Consider the following 19,838-nt stretch of genomic DNA (forward strand, 5'->3'; position numbering starts at 1 on the left):
CTTCACTGGAGGGTCTTTGGCCTACTCATCCACGCTGGTTATGCGTCTCTGAAGAGTAAAAAAAAATAAATTAAAATTAATAAAAATAAAAGAATAAAAATCACGACGTTTCGGAGGCAACACAAGTCTCCGTCATCAGGTGGGACCGTCACAGCCAGATTTGCTGATACAGCTGATACAGCAAATCTGGCTGTGACGGTCCCACCTGATGACGGAGACTTGTGTTGCCTCGGAAACGTCGTGATTTTTATTATTTAATTTTTATTAATTTTTATTTCATTTTTTTACCTACGTGACTTTACCGAAAAAACTAAGAGTATGAATCCTTGCAGTCACGAAACCTTCAAATCTCGAAGTCTCTGAAGAGGTCGGAATACCCACACATGACCCCATTAGACACGACCTGCAAAATCGACCAACTTTGCTGTATACCCGTTAATAGCGTTGGTCGGACGGAGGTGGGGGAATGCCCTCCGATTGCAACGGCAGAGGATTGAATGCCCGACACGTGGATTTAAAGCCCAGCGTGCTAACCATTGCACACCACAGACAGCATCGACTATCCATGATGTGCTAATAGTTATACCGTGTTCGCCAGATTATAAGATGCACATTTTTCCTTGTATTTCAAAAGCAAAAAAAAGTTGGGGGTGAGCTTTATAATACAGGATGCTTCAAAAAAATGTTAACACTTCCGAGAATTTGCAACAAGACCACAAGAAATGTGCCTCCGGGCACTGAAGACCACCCGAAGAAGATTCCAGGCATGTGTTGACAATGATGGTGAATAGGTGGAACTGACTTTTTGAAGCTATTAACATACTTTTGTTTTCTTGGTTCTCCACCTGAGGACGGCTACTTGCGTTGTGGCCGAAACGTCATGAGAATTATTTTATTATGTTTTATTTTTATTATTTCCCTTCTACATGACTTTACCGAAAGAACCAAGAAGATGAATCCCTGCAGTCACGAAAGCTTTAAATCGAAATACATTTGTTATCATTTTACAGTGTATTATCCGTTCTTTTTCCATTAAAAACGATAGTCCCATATAAGTGTTAAAACATTTATGGAGCAAGCTGTATAATCCGGTAGCTGTGTGTGTGCGAGACTAGATCTGTATAACTTTGGGTGCATTTTACTTTCCGTAGTGTCTTATAATGCGGAGAATACGGTAAGGGGTAACAATCCACACACGCCAAGACACCGGATACATTAGCCTCCCAATCTCGTGACCATGCATTCCAAGTGCCCACACGCCTACCCTAATAGGGTCCCCTCCTCTGCTTCGAGACAGCACTGCCTTCCTAAATTCCATGCCACCCTACAATGTCCCAGGGGGAGGTGCATTCTCGTACACAAACTCATTATGTCATGTGGACATTTAAGGGCAAAGGCAAAATATCACAGTTCTCATGACTGCACATATAAAGCAAAAAGTTTCAGTCCATTGGCCCCTTGCCTTTCCAGATGTTATCCAGCAAGATTTGTTTAAGGTGGAATGTGCTGATGAGACCCAGGAGGTTAAAACCAATCCAAAAGTTTGCTTGTACGTGGGGGTTATTAGACCATACTTGTGCAAGTCGGAAGTAGGCAGCATACAAGTACATTGCAACAATGTTTTTTTGCTGCTCTGCCCACTGCGTATGGATGTTGAACTTCTTTCAAACCGCACGCAGCACAAGCGTGCAAATCGGAGGTGCGTAGCCTCGAAGCAGCCTATAACATCAGTCCAGGCATGGTGAACTGCCCATCCAAGCACTACTATCCAGGCTCAACCTTTCTCCGCTTCTGAGATGTGGTGTATTCCAGTCACGAGGCCTTAGGCAAGTTACGCACGTTAACTTTATAAGCAGGCGAGTCTAAATCGGCAAGGGTATTTTTATTTTATTTATGAAGGGTGTTACTGTGCATTGCTTACGGTGGTGCATTTTGTATTGTGGGAATCTGACGCATTTTTAATTGACACAAGTTGTGTGTAATGGGTACACATGATGCATTCAGGCACCAGGTTTTTAAACAATCTATTTATTTTAAAAAAAATATTAAACACCCGTGAATGCATGGTGGATGCCACTATCTAGGCACAAACCTCCCCTTAGCGTTATGACCAAATTCCAACAAGCGATGCATTCCCGATAACGATATTAAATCCCCCCCACCCCATCACTCCAGCTATAACAGCCCTGCGTAAAAAAATATTTACAGCATTTCCACACGGCATGCGCTTACCTGGGTGGGTTAGGCCCCGCAATCAGCAGTGACTCACCACCCACCCCCCCCTCTGAAAAGAACAAAGTGTTCCCCGCTGACTCAACACCGAGCGTGAGAGAGATCAAATGCGTCTGTCATCATAAATTTGCATGACGCTCGCTTGTGTCGCAGTATCGTGTCACTGTACGGCAGAATTGTTTGCATGGAGATATGGGGAGGAGGGGGTAAAAGCTGCCTTTTCTCTCCGTCTCTCCCAGCCAACCTTGAACCCACCGACCACAGCGGCGCCTGACTGGCGCGGCACAATGGGTCTTCTGTGTATCGGGACGTAACTTACTTTTTTTTAACATACTTTAGTGAAACCTCGCCAACCTCTTTCCCATGTGCACGATCCATGCGGATGGCTGGGACAGATGTACGATCCATTGTTTGGTCTTGTTCCGTTCGTTCCCTTTGACTGGAGGACTTCCTGTACGCAAGTGCTAGTCCAGGCGTGCGCCACGAGCCGTGCCTTAGTTCTATTAATAAAGAAGACGCAGAATACGCATTGCTACAGCCAGGAAATAGATTACGTCCGCTGAGGACATTGTTAATGAAAATTACAAACATTATTCAATACAATGTGGACTTATATGGCGTCTAAATGTGACCGCACCCCAAGACGCAGTGCGATCAAATACAATGTGGATTTATATAGCATCAAAATATAACCGCATTGTAAGACTGTAGGGGAAAAATGCAAGTCAGTCTCCATGAATACTCATGTGGACATCCGTCTGTGTATACAGTACAACAGAAAATGTGGATATATATACAGCATCTGTGACCGTATCCCAAGACTCTACATAAAAACAGTGGGAAGCATATTTATTGTATACAAAGGTCGTACACAGAGCAGGGGGAGAAGAACGTCTTGGGCCTGGACTTGAACAGAGGCAGGGAATCGACAGCACGGAGGGCTGGGAGGAAAAGACTATTCATCATCATCACGGTCTATGGGCAGATCCACTGGACATTTTGTCATTTGTTTCAACTTTCCTCTCCGTTTGGTGACAATTTGCCCAAGCAGTGCCACAGCTTTCTGGCACCAATCTCTTATGTCATAATCAAGCCATTATCAGTTAGGTCTTCCACTGTTTCTGGTTCCTTCCATTTTTCTAGGCAACACACTTTTAATGCTGCTCCTGTTGTCGTAACTTTCATTATTCTTTTTAGTTTTTTACCAGGGTAGCACAGGGAGAATGAGTGACCTCAACACACCGGACGAACGTCGACTGGGGGATTTCGAGAGATGCTCTTTTGGTTGATGGACCGGCGAGTGTGCTGATGGGGAGGGGTGGGGTGGCAGAGCGAGACGAGAAGGCAGTCCACGGGGAGACGCCCAGTGCAATGTCGGGATCGATCTGCGATTGAATTGGGAGCTACAGGGTGAATTTTAGTATTGGGGTGAGGTGGTCTCTCTAATGAATGGCCTGACAGAGACATTTTAGATCATCTGGAGTTTGGAGGTGGATGGCTCCAGAGGAACGTTATAAAATTTTGCTGTGACGGTTCCACCTGAAGACGGAAGCTTGTGTTGCCTCCGAAACGTCGTGATTTAATTTATTTATTTTCTTTTTTAACTACGTGACTTTACCGAAAAAAACAAAGAGTATGGGACCCTTGCAGTCACGAAAACTTCAAATCTAGAATGAACGTTATAAAGTTTGACTAAAAGGCGCCATAGTGGCCAGATGTTAACTACCTCGCTAGGTATGGAGGAGGTCGTGGGCTTGATTCAAATCTTGACGCCTGAATACTTGGAGTTTGCATGTTTTTTTCCCCGTGGACGCGTGGATTTTTCTCAGGGTCCTCCAGGCTTTTCCCTCCACATTTTGCAATATGCGTTTAGATTATTTGACTGCTATAAATATCCACACGATAAGCCACTTTGTTGAGCTATCAATCGTGATAGCCAGTTCACTTCTGAAAAAGAGCTACATACCATCTCAGTGGGCCTTACCTGGTAAAATAAAAACGAGCTTCAGAGCTTGACTTTAGTACAGCAAAAAAAATATCTCCATATACAAATCGCTATGTGCCTCACCACTACTACCATTACAAGCTTACCAACAATACAGCAACAATTACCACACACGCACAGTTTTGTTGGGGCAAGAATTTGTTTTATCCTTTACAATGTATTATTTACCTAACGTTCCCGTTGCCAAACCCGCGCATTCGGATGCACCACATCAGCGCGGCTGCAAATGCGTCTCAGTATGTTGCCACGGCGCATAATTTTCCATAACAAACGGGTGACTCCCCCTCATCCTCCTCCCTGACCGATAGTAGCACCGGAGGGGGTCGGGGCTTGTCCATTCCCATTGTACCAGCGTAAAATCTCCACCGGTGTGTTGTAAATATTGTGGCTTGGCTCTCCAACACCGAAGTGCTGTACTAGTGACGAATTGGCCACGTTCTGTTTACGTGGCAACCCTTACTAGTTGGCTGTGTCGGGTGGCGGCGGGTTTAACGACACATTTATATGTTTACGCGATCTAATCCAAAAAACCTCTTATGAATAAAAACTCAGTTTCAAAAAGACAATGCATATACTTTCAGAGCATGTTTGTTTGCATGTTCACCACAGGTGTGTGGTTAATGCGGACTTGGTTCCTTGCTAAATGTTTCCATTTAGTGTTTGAACATCTGAAGGCCTCCTGTGTTTTATTGCCAGAAAGGGTAAAAACTTTTTTTATGTTTTGATACTGGCAAAAAGGTACCATGATAAAAAAACACATGCGTCAAATGACGCTCCGGTAAAATATATAGCGGGCGATAAAGAATGGCAGTCACCCGAAACGCACTCATAAAATGCCGCTTTACTCCGGCACAAGGTGACCCATTATGTAACCTGAACAAAAGTCAGCCTCTTAAGAGGAGACTTAAGCTCCTGGTGGATTAGTAGAGCTAAATCCGCTGCCGTTTTCCATTCAGAGTTGGCGAGGCCACCACAATATGGCAGTGCGGCAATGGATTGTTGAATCCGTCTGTGCAAAACTTTGAGTGTTATCCATCCCGTGAATGTTGGGGTTACTCCCGTGTCTCCTCCCACAAGTGTTTTACTGGACATCTGTATAAAAAAGCGCTTCATTCCTCCAGTATAAATATTCAGATTCCGGTGTCTGTTAAACTTCTTACCCCACTAAATTTCGATTTAAAGCTTTCGTGACTGCAGGGATTCATCTTCTTGGTTCTTTCGGTAAAGTCACGTAGAAGGGAAATAAAAACAAATATTATATTATTATTTTATTAGGTTTTATTTTTATTGTTTTATTATTTCCCTTCTACGTGACTTTACCGAAAGAACCAAGAAGATTCTTACCCCACCATACATAGCCAACCGTGCCAAAGACATTGGCCGAACATCCGAATGCAGGACCCTCATTAGAGCGTATAACGGAGAAAGTCAGCAAGGCTTTGCCAAGGTGTATTCTTAATTACACAGGAAGTTGTGTTGATAAGCCGCATGGTAATCTGTGGAGTAGGCAAGTAGCGATGAGGACATTTGCTCGGTGAATTTAGCCACGGCTGAACATCGGCGGCGAGGGCTACCGGTAAACCCTCCTGACTTATGTAAGAATTACAAAACAAGAAGAGTAAGGGGTAGGGGGTCTAAGCCCCATTAAAGACCGCCAATTCTCACACATGTGGTGTTGTGGGGCGTCACGGTGGCTAGATGTTGACTACCTCGCCTGGTATACAATAGTGTGTGGGTTCGATCCCGACCCCGACTACTGCTGTATATTTGGAGTTGGCGTGTCTCTCTCTCTCTCTCGTCATGACGACGGTGGCTAGATGTTAACTACCTCGCCTGGTATGCAGAAGGTCATGGGTTCAATCCCGACCCTGATACCCGTTGTATATTTGGAGTTTGCGTGTCTCTCTCGCTCATCTTCATCACGGTGGCTCGGAGATGTTGACGACCTCACCTGATATACAAGAGGTCATGGGTTCGATTCCGAACGCGACGCCTGCTGCTGTATATATTTTGAGTTTGCGGTGTCTCTCTCACTGTGGTCGCGTGGATTTTTCTCCGGGTTTTTTTCCCCCCTCCACATTTATAAATCAACTCACTTTATAATATTTGGCCACCACTATAAATGTCCACACGGTAAAGCCACTTCTCCGTCGAGCCATCATTCGTGACTTCTGAAAAAGAGCTACATAGCTCAGTGGTCCTTACCTGGTAAAATAAAAACTAGTTTTAGAGTTGTAGTTTAGTATAACAAAAAAATCTCCATATACAAATCGCTATGCGCCTCGCCACTACCATTACAAGCTTACCAACGATACAGCAACAGTTCCCGCACGCGCGCAAGTTTTTTGTGGCAAGATTTTAACTTGTTTTTATCCTTTACAATGTATTATCTTAACTTTCCCGCCGTTGTCAAACACTCGCATTCTTAAGCGCCACACCAGCGCCTCTGCAAATACATCTGCGTACGTTGCCACGGCCCATAATCCCCCCCCCCCTCCTTACATAGCCGAGTGGGCCTTACGCGATAAACTAAATATAATCAACAGTTTACAATGTTTAGTATACTGTATATCGGCTGTGTGTCTAAGTCACTGTGCATTCTCAACCCCCATGGACACGTGGCTGATGCAAAACGCCGGTTTAACGGCGAAACCTAAGAAACCCACGCCTCAAAAATAATCAATGTTCGGGTATTAACACGAGATGCACAGAGGAGGGGGCACGGCATACGGAGGGGAGCCGTTGTCCTTAAACAATTACCCGTCGTTAATTATCTGTCGTTAATGATCTACCGTTGATTAATTCGCGTGAACCGGCGCGATTATAGGCGACGACGGCCGGCGACGTTATACATTTCGCACACGCGGAGCCGAGGTGCTGCTCGCCCATTGGCCAAAGCGTGGCACGCGCGGGCTCGGCAACCAATCAGGGCGCGCGTGACCCTCCGCCGGCGCTTATCCGCTCTACCAAATACAAGGCCGCTCTCTTGAAAGCCCAAAAAAAAAACCACCACCTCAAAAAAATTTCCCGCCGTTTTTTTACTTTTTCTCTTTTTTAACAACTTTCATTCTACTCGCCGTCGAGCGAGTCCTTACCATGAGCTCGCTCTGCGTGCGATTGACGCCCAGGATCTTGGCGCCCTCGGTGAGGTCCTGCGCGCAGATGTGACCGTCGCGGTTCACGTCGAGAAGGCCGAAAAGACGCGAGAGCCGACGCCTCTCCTTGCGGTAAATGGCGCTGCTCTCCGCCAGCTTCTCGAGCATTCTCCGCCTCGTCGAAGTGAAGGGTACAAACGGTGGGAGCTTACACGAAGGAGCGAGCGCGTCTCTGACAACAAAACACACACAAATCTCCTCAGCGCTGGCTTTGCCCACGCGATGGTTAATGAGAGGAGGGGAGGGGGGCGTGGCTTCAACGGGCGGGGGGCGTGACATGATCGGTGACGTCATTTGTAGCGTGCCCAGGCGTGACGTACCTGCGAAGTGACGTCACGACGTGCTGGAATGTTCTAGTGGGAGGTGGTGACGTCGCTGCGAGGGGGAGGGGCGCGTTTCCGGTCCCTCCAGCCACACACCCCTCTCCCAACACCGCGTCACCATGGCAACGTATAACTTAACATTTAAAAAATATTGGGTCGCGAAAGCCTACGTGTTAAACCATTTAGAAGAGGCAAAAACAAAGATTATTATTAGCTAATAATATAGAAACAAGTAGACAAAAGCAAAGTAACACTGGCTTAACCAGAAACCAAAGCAAGGAGTAACCATGGAAACACGTAATATTATAAACGAGTAACCATGGAAACACGTAATATTATAAACGAGTAACCATGGAAACACGTCATATTATAAACGAGTGACCATGGAAAAGGACCTTCTCCTGCTACGATTCGATACATTGCCACAATTTTAAGTCGAGGTTCGGTTATTTTTCGTTTTATTTCTTCTTGTCCGTATCGTAACTTACCTGATCAGTTCAATTCCCGGCCAGGGCTTCCGATGAGCGGCGAGCGAGATCCGAACGGGTCCTCAAGACCCCGTCATATTACCGCGGGGCCGTCCATAAATGACGTCACGCGATTTTGGACGATTTTTGACTCCCCCCCCCTCGTCACACGGCGTCACAAAAAGTCAGACCCCCCCCCCCCTCAAATATGACGTCACAAAGCTCTGCCCCCCCCACCCAAAACCATATGTCCATTTTGAAAATAAAACATGCTTCAAATCGCTTTAAACTATTGTCATTGAAGTGCGTATTTAATGTGGCGCTGCACTCTGATGTTGTAGGAGTGTTGTTATATACAGTACTCTTAGGTTTTTTCGGTAAAGTCGTGTAGGTAAAAAAATAATAAAAATAATAGAAATAATAATAAAAATAAAATAATAAATCACGACGTTTCGGAGACAACACAAGTCTCCGTCATCAGGTGGGACCGTCACAGCTAAATTTACTGTATCAAGCTCCAACAATTAGTGTTATAACAATTCTATATTTATTTAAAGTTGCGCATTTTGATGTGACGTCACATTTATCAAACCCCCCCCTCGTCACACATCGTCACAAATGTCTGACTCCCCCCCCCCCCCCAGGTGCGTGACGTCATTTATGGACGACCCCCACCCCACATTGACCAGCAGGGCCAAGTATTCATAATCAACGTTTTTGGGTTTAGATCGCGTTATTTATAAATGTGTCGTAACCCTCCACCACCCGACACGGCCAATCAGTAAAAAAGTGTCACATTGACAAAAGACAAAATAGTTCACTGCTTTAGCCCCACACCAGCGTGTTGAAGCGTGAAACCACAACATTTACAATTTGAGTTGTACGACGTTTCGCTGGTAATTGCATCCAGCATCATCGGGCAATTCGCCAAAAAGGTGAGGCTCTACTCTGTCTCCCGTTCTTATATAGAGCAGCAGCAGGGTGACGTCATCATTAACTCATTAACTCATCAGGTGCAACGATTTGAGGGGGGGAGGGGTTATTGTAATTATATACTAGATTAGTAATCAGGCAATTGTTACGATGCGAGTTGTAGATTAGTAATCATTTGGCATGTGTTTTATTGTGATTATGCTACGTTAGTAATCAGTTAGTGTTTGTTTCCCCTATAAGGAATTGTAATGTATCTTATTTAATAATACGCTTACGACACATTTATAAATAACGCGATCTAAACCAAAAAACGTTGATTATGAATAATATTGGTCGCGAAAGCCTACGTGTTAAAGGGCCAAGTATGTCCAACCGATTCCCCATCACCTGGACGGCGTGCGGAGGCCCTCGATTGACAAATGGATGGAAAAAATATATTTTTTTAAATAATGAAAGTAAAACTCACGAGGACTTTGATGATGAAAATCCAATGAAACCACACAAATCAGAGACGTTGACTAGTAATCAAAATGACTGTGTGTGTGTGTTTGGGCAGGACACCAAATGTCTAAGAGGGCGCACGGATGAGACTGGGGATGATGGACTGACAATTAAACGAACAGATTCCAAGAGAAAGCGGCCACCGCTGCGGAGATGAAGCAACGAAATCAATTGATGTGCGTGGATGTGAATTGAATGGTAGCGTCACTGGAGAGCTTTTCATAGCTATCTTCCCGACAGACCTGTTCTTCACCTGAGGACGGCTGCTTGCGTTGTGACCGAAACGTCGTGAGAATTATTTTATTATGTTTTATTTTTATTATTTTATTATTTCCCTTCTACGTGACTTTACCGAAAGAACCAAGAAGATGAATCGCTGCAGTCACGAAAGCTTTAAATCGAAATATAATAATATATTAATATTATTATATTATTTTATTATATTTTATTATATTATTTTATTATGTTTTATTTTATTATTTCCCTTCTACGTGACTTTACCGAAAGAACCAATAAGATGAATCCCTGCAGTCACGAAAGCTTTACATCGAAACAAAAAATCTCTTATGGTGGAGGAAAAATATCACCTCTTGTCACCACGTGTGCCACTGGACGGGAGGTTAGGGACCGGGTTTAGTCGTGGCATTATCGAGAATATAAGCCGGGTCGCAGTGAGAGCACGTGGCTTGTATGGGGTTTCCCGTCCTCGGGGCTCTTAATCGGTCTTGGTCGATCTACCGCTGGATGAATGCCATCCTCAATTGCAATCGTGCAAACCGCATAAAATTGTGAATTAAACAATCAAAAGCTATTCATATTCAAAAGCTAATCTGCTCTGAAGAGCAGCCAGGGACAAATTCACTGTGTAACAAAAAATGTTTTTTAGTTCCTGGGTAGTAAGTGTTATTTTTTAATTGCTTATCCCTCAAAAGTACAGAAAATGGCTATTATTATTCTTAGGTTGTTTCGGTAAAGTCACGTAGGTAAAACATTAAAATTAATAAAAGTAAAATAAAATAAAAATCATGACGTTTCGGAGACAACACAAGCTTCCGTCTTCAGGTGGAACCGTCACAGCCACGACAGCTTGATACAACGTCGTGATTTTTATTTTACTTTTATTAATTTTAATGTTTTACCTACGTGACTTTACCGAAAAAACCTAAGAATATGAATCCTTGCAGTCACGAAAGCTTCAAATCTAGAATTAATGGCTATTATTCCCCCACAAACTTTGCTTTTGTGACCAGGACAGTGATATTTTGAAATGTACCTATTTTTCATGAGAAAACGTGGTGTGCATTCGTGTCGTTCCTTCACATAAAGTCCTGGTCACAAAAGCAAGACTTGTGGGGAATAATAGCAATTTTCTATGCTTTTGAGGCATAAGCAATTAGGAAATATATTCTTAGGTTTTTTCGGTAAAGTTTTTAATTTTAATTTTCTACCTACGTGACTTTACCGAAAATAACCTATGAATATGAATCCTTGCAGGCACGAAAGCTTCAAATCTAGAATCAATTAGGAAATATCCACTTACTACCCAGGAACAAAAATCGTGTTATGTACACTTTATGAGCCCACTATTTTAACGTATGTGTTGAGTTTTTTTACCCTTCAACAATCTGGATAACAAACTTTTTATCTGGATAATTTGTTTATAATGTCCGCCCTCGGCGGGATTTGAACCCGCAGCCACAAAGTTCCAGCTGGAAGTGCAACGGGCTATCCATTGCGCCACGGAGCCACCTGTTTATTTTCCCCCCACGTGGCTCGTGTAACCCAGGGGATGAACTTCTCAGATCTATAGACTACAGATCGTTGCTGGGGAGACAAAGGCGGCCGGGCGTGGTGTTTACCACCCCACTCCCTTTTAATGCCTTCATTAGGTGTTGCTACTCGCTCAGAGCACTTTGTCCCCCCCCCTGCCCCACAGTCTGTTAGAGGATACACGGGGGAACTTTGTCTGTGTATGGGCCTTTGTTAAGAGATCGGGAACCGGTCCTCACAGAAAGACTATGGGGCAATGTCAACAGACTGGGAACCGGTTCCCGATATGTAGATTCTAAGACACTGCCCGGTGACGTCACCGCGCTCAGGTTACATAACGTGCCGCTGTCTAGTGACGTCACCACGCTCCATTCAACCCGAGCGCGTTGACGTCACAACGCCGCGGCGATTCAATCGACCGGAACGTCATGACGTCACCACGCTCTATTCAACATGAGCGCGGTAACATCACAGCAGCTGCGCCCCAATGAACCGGAGCTTTGGGGACGTCACCACGCTCCTGTCAAAAAAGGATGCGGTGACGTCATCACGCTCCAGTCAACCTGAGGGCGATGACGTCACTCCGTAGCGGCGCCACAATAAACCGGACATTCAACGGGAACTGGTTCTTTTTCTCCTAACATGACGTCACCGCGCTCAGGTTGAATGGAGCGTGTTGACGTTACCACACTCAGTCTGATTGTGGCGCTGCTGCATGGTGACGACACCGCCTTGAGGTTAATCGTGCGTGGTTACGTCACTCCGCTAAGGTTGATCGGGCGCCGGAGCGTGATGACGTCATCGCGCTCAAGTTGAATGGGGTGCCGTTGCGTGGTGACGTCACTGCAATCAAATTGAATGTAGCGTGGTGACATCACCACATACGTCATCACGCTCCGGGTGATTGGGGAGTCAGAACACGGCAACGTCAACCACGCAGCGGCGCCCCAATCAACCTGAGCGTGGTGACGTCACCAACCTGCGGCGCCCCAATGAACAGGAGTGAGGTGACGTCACCACGCTCCTTTTTATATTGAGCGCGGTGACGTCACCACGCAGTGGGGCCCGATCAGGTTGATTGGGCCCGCAGCGTGATGACGTCATCGCGCTTAGTGATGTCACCTCACTCCTATTCTTTGGTTCCTTGGGTCTTTACCCAAGGAACCAAAGATAGAAAAATAATATAATAATAAAAATAAAGTGAATACAAAAGAAAACAAAAACAACTAATGTAGACTGACCAGGGCCGTAATTATAATATAAATATTATAATAGAAATATTAAAATATGCTCCAAATGTCCCCCTCTCAATATATTGCTATAAAAAAATAATTGCTATGCTATGTAAATAAAAACAACAATTTGCTAAACCTTGGCCACAATATCTGGACTTGTCTTCATATAAATCAATGCGTAGATTTCTGTTTATATGATTGTGGTTATGGTTGTACTTTATTAATCCAGAATCTCTGCCATTACATAAAATGAAACAAGAAATGGTAAAAAAAAAAAGTTAAAAACAGAGCAATGTAATACAATACACTATTAGACATTATTGTAAAAAAGTAATACAAAGTCCATACCATGTGTTAGTGAATTTTTTAAATATTTTAGGCAGGAAATGAGTTTTAAAATTTAAATATTTTTCTGGGTTGGGACCCCCAGACACCCTGGAAGATTTGGTCCCCCCCAATGTTGTTGACTCCATGACTGTAGCCTGGTTATTAAGTTTGGTGAGTGTATTGGTAGTCTATAATGTAGACTGTAGCACTGGTTATTAAGCTGCGTGAGTGGACTAGCAGTCTATAATGTAGACTGTAGCCTGGTTCTTAACCTCGGTGAGGGTACTGGCAGTCTATAGCAGAGGTGTGGACTCGAGTCATGTGACTTGGACTCGAGTCAGACTCGAGTCATGAATTTGATGACTTGCGACTCGACTTGGACTTGCATAACAATGACTTTGTCCCACCTATGAGATGTGGACTCGAGTCATGTGACTTGGACTCGAGTCAGACTCGAGTCATGAATTTGATGACTTGCGACTCGACTTGGACTTGCATAACAATGACTTTGTCCCACCTCTGGTCTATAGTATCGACTGTAGCCTTGTTTATAAGCTGGTGAGCGTATTGACAGCCTATGATGTAGACTGTAGCAATGGTTATTAAACTGAGTGAGCGTACTGGTAGTCTATAATGTCGACTGTAGCCTGGTTCTTTTGGTCATTTAAATATAATAAAAATAAACTATGGATATAAATAAAAACAAAAAACACGACATTCGATCGCAACACAAGCGGTCGTCATCAGGAAGTTCAAGTTCATTTATTAGGTATAGCCCTGTGAGCCATTCGGCTCTTGAATCGGGTGCAACCACAACAAACAAAAACATGAACAAAAAAACATCTTAAAGTGAATATGTGACTGAGTGCAAACAGAAAATCCAAGACAGCAAAATATTGCAGAAAAAAGCACCGTACACCAACGCTGTGTGCAAAAATCCCAGTGGGATGCAAGTCAAACAACCAACAACAACCACAAGACAACTTAGATTAAGGCCATCAGTCTAACTCTGTACTACAACAAACAAACATGGCTAAACAATACACTTTTCGAAATCACCAAAATAAAGGGGGGTTAGCCTCTAAAGGCAAACTGTTTATAGAGGTTTAGAGATGGGCTTGCTAAATCGTTACTTGCACAGCACACCGGTGTGTTGGAGAGCAAATCCACAACATTTACAAAAAGAGTACGACATTTGGCCAGTAATTGCAACTGGCATCATCAGGCGAACAGCCATATTCAGGGAGTCATCCTCCCGGTCTCGTGGAGGGCAAATCCACAACATTTACAATCTGATTACGACGTTTCGCCAGTAATTAGAACCAGCATCATCAGGCAGATAGCCAGAACATGCCAGAACAATTCGTTTGCCACGAAACAGGAGGATGTGTCCACAGACTTGGCCACCGCTACAGGTGGGCCCCGTGGCGCAATGGATAGCGCGTTGGACTTCTAGCGGAACTTGTGGCTGACATTCAAAGGTTGCGGGTTCGAGTCCCGCCAGGGTCGGATATTTTAATAAATTTAAAAAAATGCGAAACAAAACACGCACTGAGGTTGATTGGTGGGCGCTGTGGTTCTCCAATAAAAGCAGGCTCCGAGGAGATCACCAATCTTGCTGATAGATTGGCCAATACAAAACAGATATCTATTTGGTGTCTGAACATCTTATCACCAGAAAGGGTTAAAACCTCTTCTTATTATTACACGCTTTTATTTAACTCACTCCGTCTGTTGTCGTATCCTCAAAGAATCTTCTAACTCAAATTTTACCCACTTCCCAATGAGCGATCGACTGCAAACTTGGTAAATATACGCTCCAAGCATGGTGCTGTTTCATTCAGACGCTGTCTCCCCGACAGACCTGGTCTTCACCTGAGGACGGCTGTTTGCGTTGTGGCCGAAACGTCGTGAGAATTATCTTATTATGTTTTATTTTATTATTTTATTATTTCCATTCTACGTGACTTTACCGAAAGAACCAAGAAGATGAATCCCTGCAGTCACGAAAGGTTTAAATCCAGATTGTAAATGTTGTGGATTTGCCCTTCAACCTAGCAGATGAAGCCCTTTCATCTAAAATCTATAGAAAGCCACGAGACCTGGAGGATGTCTCCCCGAATCTGGCTGTCCATCTGATGATACCAGTTGCAATTAATGGCCAAATGTCGTAATCTTTTTGTAAATGTTGTGGATTTGCTCTTCAACACACCGGCGTGCTGTACGAGTAACGAATTGGCACGTGTTGTTTACTAATTGGCCGTGTCAGTTGGTGGCGGGTTTCACGACATATTTATCTTTACGCGACCCAACCCACCCCCCCCCAAAATGAACCCTTTATTATAGATGGGATTGGTCGCGAAAGCCTACGTGTTAAACGTGAGAGATCAGAAAGTATAGTCATTGATAAAATATCTGACCCGGACAGGACTCAACCCCGCAACCTTTGAATGTCAACCACAGCTCCAGCTTGAAGTCCAACACGCTATCCATTGCACCACGGGGCCACCTGTAGCCTTGACCCCACGTGGCTCATGTCACCCAGGGGCTGAACTTCTCAGGTGTATCGGCTACAGATTGTTGCTGGGCTGGCTTGAAGTTGGGATGGTCAGCGTCAAAGGAGTACCTGGTGCTGCGGAGTAAAACATCGCTACTAGGGAGACAAAGGCGGCCGGGCGTGGTGCTTACCAACCCACCCCCCTTATGTCCCTTGATTAAGTGTTGCTACTCGCGAAGAGCACTTTGCCCTCCCCCACACAGTCTGTTAGAGGCTACATGGGGGAAATCACACGAAATTGATTTCTTTAAGACGATGGTATTTTGCAAGTCAACTGGCTATCAACAAAGATTCGTTCATGAAGCCATCCATATATACAGGCACAGACACAATTTCAACCGAGAGGATGGTTATAAACTCAGCAATCATTGGAAAGATGTCATCAACCACTTTGGGTCATGACTTGATTTGGGTTTTCTTGTCAACCGCCACCATCAGCGGTGTGGGTGTGTGGAGCGAGGTGCAAATCATTGCCTGGCGGCCATTTTAATTGGTGTAGACCCACTGCGTTGGCGTTGCTTTCTCCTACATTAACATAAACTGCCCCGCCCACTCTGCTGACACACTTGGGCAACACTAAACCTTTATAAACAGTTTACCTTTAAGAGGCTAACCCCCCTTTTTCTGATGACTGACCGCTTGTGTTGCGATTGAAAGTCGTGTTTTTTGGTTTTATTTTTCTATATTTATATTATATTTTTATTATATAAAAATTACTGAAAGAACCAGGTTAGTCGACATTATAGACTGCCAGTACGCTCACTCAGTTTAATACCCAGTGCTACAGTCTACATCATAGACTGTCAATACGCTCACCAGCTTAAAAACCAGACTACACTCTACATTATACGCTACCAGTACACTCACCAAAGTTAATAAGGCGCCGTCCATAAATGACGTCACGCACCTGGGGGGGGGGGGGTATTAGATATTTGTGACGATGTGTGACGAGGGGGGGGGAGTTTGAGAAATGTGACGTCACATCAAAATCCGCAACTTTAAATAAATGTAGACAACACGTTCTACTGAATTAAATAGACTTTTTAATAAATGCTTTCTCCTACAACAGGGGTCGGCAACCTGCGGCTCCGGAGCCGCATGCGGCTCTTTTGAACCTTGACCGCGGCTCCGGGGCGGATGCTAGCGAGGGGAGGAGGCGCACTGTGACACCTGCTCTGGCGTTGCCGCTGCTGACAGGTCGCCGCTCCGCTCCACACTGCCCGCCCGGTGACAGGCAATAACGTTGCCGTTGCTTTGTCACATGTTTGGAAGAAGTAAAAACCTTCCTGGGCAGCAAAGAGCTCACCTTTGCTGAGCTGGAACAGCCAGAGTGGCTGGAAAAATTACATTTTATGGTAGACATGACAGCACATCTAAACACGCTAAATACAACCCTTCAGGGGAAAGGAGGCACAGCCCTGCACATGCTGGAGGAGGTTTTGGCATTCGAGCGCAAGTTGACAGTGTTTGTCAAAGATGTACAGAGAGGTACACTGTCTCACTTTCCCTCTTTGAGAGAGTTCAAACAAAGTCATGATACGATAAATTTGGAATATTTCAAGTCTGCAATCACCACAATGCAAAGTTCGTTTGGGAAACGATTCTGTGAGTTCAGAGAGGAAAAAACGACATTATCCTTCCCTGTCACTCCCCTGGCGATCGATCCATCCCTATTGAATATGACTGCATTTGCAGGTGTAAGTCAACCTGATCTTGAGATGGAACTGGCCGATATAGCCGACAAAGATATATGGGTGTCCAAGTTCAAATGCTTGACCGCTACTCTTGAGGATGTTGCCCGTCAGAAGGCCATTCTGGCTCAGAATCATAAATGGAGTGATATTGAAAACCTTCCCAAACAGGACAAACTTGTATTCGAAACATGGAATGCCATCCCCAACACTTATATAAACATGAAAAAGTATGCATTTGGAGTCCTGTCGATCTTCGGCTCCACATATGTATGTGAGCAGGTCTTCTCCAACATGAACTATATTAAAAACAAACATCGATCACGCCTCACAGATGACAGCTTGCAAGCCTGTGTGAAAATGAAGGTGACGTCTTACAGCCCTGATGTGCAGACACTGTGCACTGAGGTTCAGGAGCAAAAATCCCATTAACCAGGTAATTTAGCTATTAATTTGCAAAAATATATTTTACATTGTTAAGTGAAAAAGTCCTTTTTTTATTCAGATTGACAGCTGACTGCACGATCCTATATATATAGCAATAAGGTAAGAAACAATATATGCAGTGTTATATTTGTTTTAAATGTTGCAATGGTTTTGCGGCTCCCAGTTTATTTTTTCCTTCGGAAACGGGTCCAAGTGGCTCTTTATGTCTTAAAGGTTGCAGACCCCTGTCCTACAACATCAGAGTGCAGCGCCACATTCAATATGCACTACAATGACAATAGTTTAAGGCGATTTGAAGCATGTTTTATTTTCAAAATGGAAATATGATTGGGGGGGGGGGGGCAGAGCTTTGTAACGTCATATTTGAGGGGGGGGGTCTGACTTTTTGTGACGCTGTGTGACGAGGGGGGTCAAAAATCGTCCAAAATCGCGTGACGTCATTTATGGACGGCCCCTAACCAGGCTCCAGTCAGTCTACATTAGTTTGTTTATTCACTTTATTTTTAATAAACATTGCACTAACAGACTACGTTTCGATTTAAAGCTTTCGTACCTGCAGGGATTCATATTCTTGGTTCTTTCAGTAAAGTTACGGAGAAGGGACAAAATAAAATAATACAAATAAAACAATCATCATCAAGTGTGAAACCCACAGCAAGAAAATTTGAAAATGTTCTTGCTGTGGTTTTCACACCTGATGATGATTGCTTGTGTTGCAATCGAAACGTCGTGAGAATTTTTATTTATTTATATTATTTTATTATTTCCCTTCTCCGTGACTTTTCCGAAAGAACCAAAAATATAACAGACTATGGTTTAATATTAAATCGGACGCAAAAATCAATAACAATCGTAATACTAACAACATCATCAAAAACACCTTTGTTCAATGGCGAATAATTTCTGATCGATGCATTGGCGAGCAACACTGCGATTGAGTAACGATGTGAAACGGCCCCCGTTAGTTTTCATGAAAAAGAAGACGAGGTTTTAACCCTTTCTGGTGATAAGATGTTCACACACCAAATAGATACCTGTTTTGCATTGGCTTAGTCTATCAGCAAGATTGGTGATATTGGAGAACCTTATTTCGTGTTTTGGTTCCTATTTTGGTTCGTATTTTTTTTCAATTAATTAAAATATCCGACCCCGGCGGGACTCGAACCCGCAACCTTTGAATGTCAGCCACAAGTTCCGCTAGAAGTCCAACGCGCTATCCATTGCGCCACGGGGCCCACATGGAGCAGTGGCCAAGTCTCTGGACATATCCTCCTGTTTCGTTGCAGACGAATTGTTCTGGCATGTTCTGGCTATCTGCCTGATACTGGTAGGAACCTCCTGGTTACACCAGCCCACAGGGGATTATTGTGTCCGTCCGTCGTGCAGGGACGGGCTGGGTGGGGAGGGAGGGGCTGGGTGGGGAGGGGCTCGGTGGGGAGGGTGGGGAGGGGCTGGGTGGGGAAGGTGGTTAGGGGTTGGGTGGAGAGGGTGGGGCTGGGTGGGGGGTGGGAGGGGTGGGGCTGGGTGGGGAGGGGCTGGTCACCCCGTGGTGCCCTTATAAAACCCAACGTTTAACCTACTCACGCCGGCTTGTGCCTGCCCTCACAGTCGGCCATATTTGTGGAATACACCACGCCGCCGTTGACCCTGGCAATTGACCGAGCAACCCAACGATCCTACCAGCTCCCTCCGCAGGAATGTGTTTAAAAAGTAATTTTAATTCAGTAGAACGTGTTGTCTATATTTATTTAAAGTTGCACATTTTGACGTGACGTCACATTTCTCAACCCCCCCCCCCCTCGTCACACATCGTCACAAATGTCTGATCCCCCCCCTCCCCCTATGTGCGTGACATCATTTATGGACGGCCCCTAATTAAGTTTGGTGCCCACCAGGGATTATTTGTCTGTCGTGCATAGCCCCTCCCATACATGTACGCTCCCGGATTGGTTGAAATGCGTCACATGACCGCGAGCTTTCTGTCGTGCACGAATGCGCTGTCCAACCAAGTTCCTACCTGCCCACTCCGAAGGAACGTGTTCAGGCAGATAGCCAGAACATGCCAGAACAATTCGTTTGCAACGACACAGGAGGATATGTCCACAGACTTGGCCACTGCTAAAAGTGGGCCCCGTGGCGCAATGGATAGCGCGTTGGACTTCTAGCGGTACTTGTGGCTGACATTCCAAGGTTGT

The 19,838-nt window shown here is 44.7% G+C and overlaps 1 protein-coding gene and 2 non-coding genes across 3 annotated transcripts in view; 1 reads left to right on the top strand and 2 right to left on the bottom strand.

Moving 5' to 3' along the window:
• LOC144738727 (calcium-binding mitochondrial carrier protein SCaMC-2-B-like) overlaps positions 1-7,654 on the bottom strand; it is a 54,094-nt gene extending 46,440 nt beyond the window's left edge. Inside the window, exon 1 of the mRNA XM_078621719.1 lies at positions 7,333-7,654. Coding sequence (XP_078477845.1) covers positions 7,333-7,500 — 168 coding nt within the window. The 5' untranslated portion in view covers positions 7,501-7,654. The remainder of the gene's footprint in view (positions 1-7,332) is intronic.
• Positions 7,655-14,366: 6,712 nt separating this feature from the next.
• On the top strand, positions 14,367-14,457 carry TRNAR-UCU (transfer RNA arginine (anticodon UCU)). The gene is given in 2 exon segments: positions 14,367-14,403; positions 14,422-14,457. It is a non-coding gene; the product is annotated as a tRNA-Arg (tRNA).
• A 4,330-nt stretch (positions 14,458-18,787) lies between these two features.
• On the bottom strand, positions 18,788-18,878 carry TRNAR-UCU (transfer RNA arginine (anticodon UCU)). The gene is given in 2 exon segments: positions 18,788-18,823; positions 18,842-18,878. It is a non-coding gene; the product is annotated as a tRNA-Arg (tRNA).
• Positions 18,879-19,838: the final 960 nt, after the last annotated feature.

Source organism: Lampetra planeri, unplaced genomic scaffold, assembly GCF_965212315.1.
Source record: "Lampetra planeri unplaced genomic scaffold, kcLamPlan1.2.h2 scaffold_114, whole genome shotgun sequence".
In the NCBI taxonomy this organism is placed as follows: domain Eukaryota; kingdom Metazoa; phylum Chordata; class Hyperoartia; order Petromyzontiformes; family Petromyzontidae; genus Lampetra; species Lampetra planeri.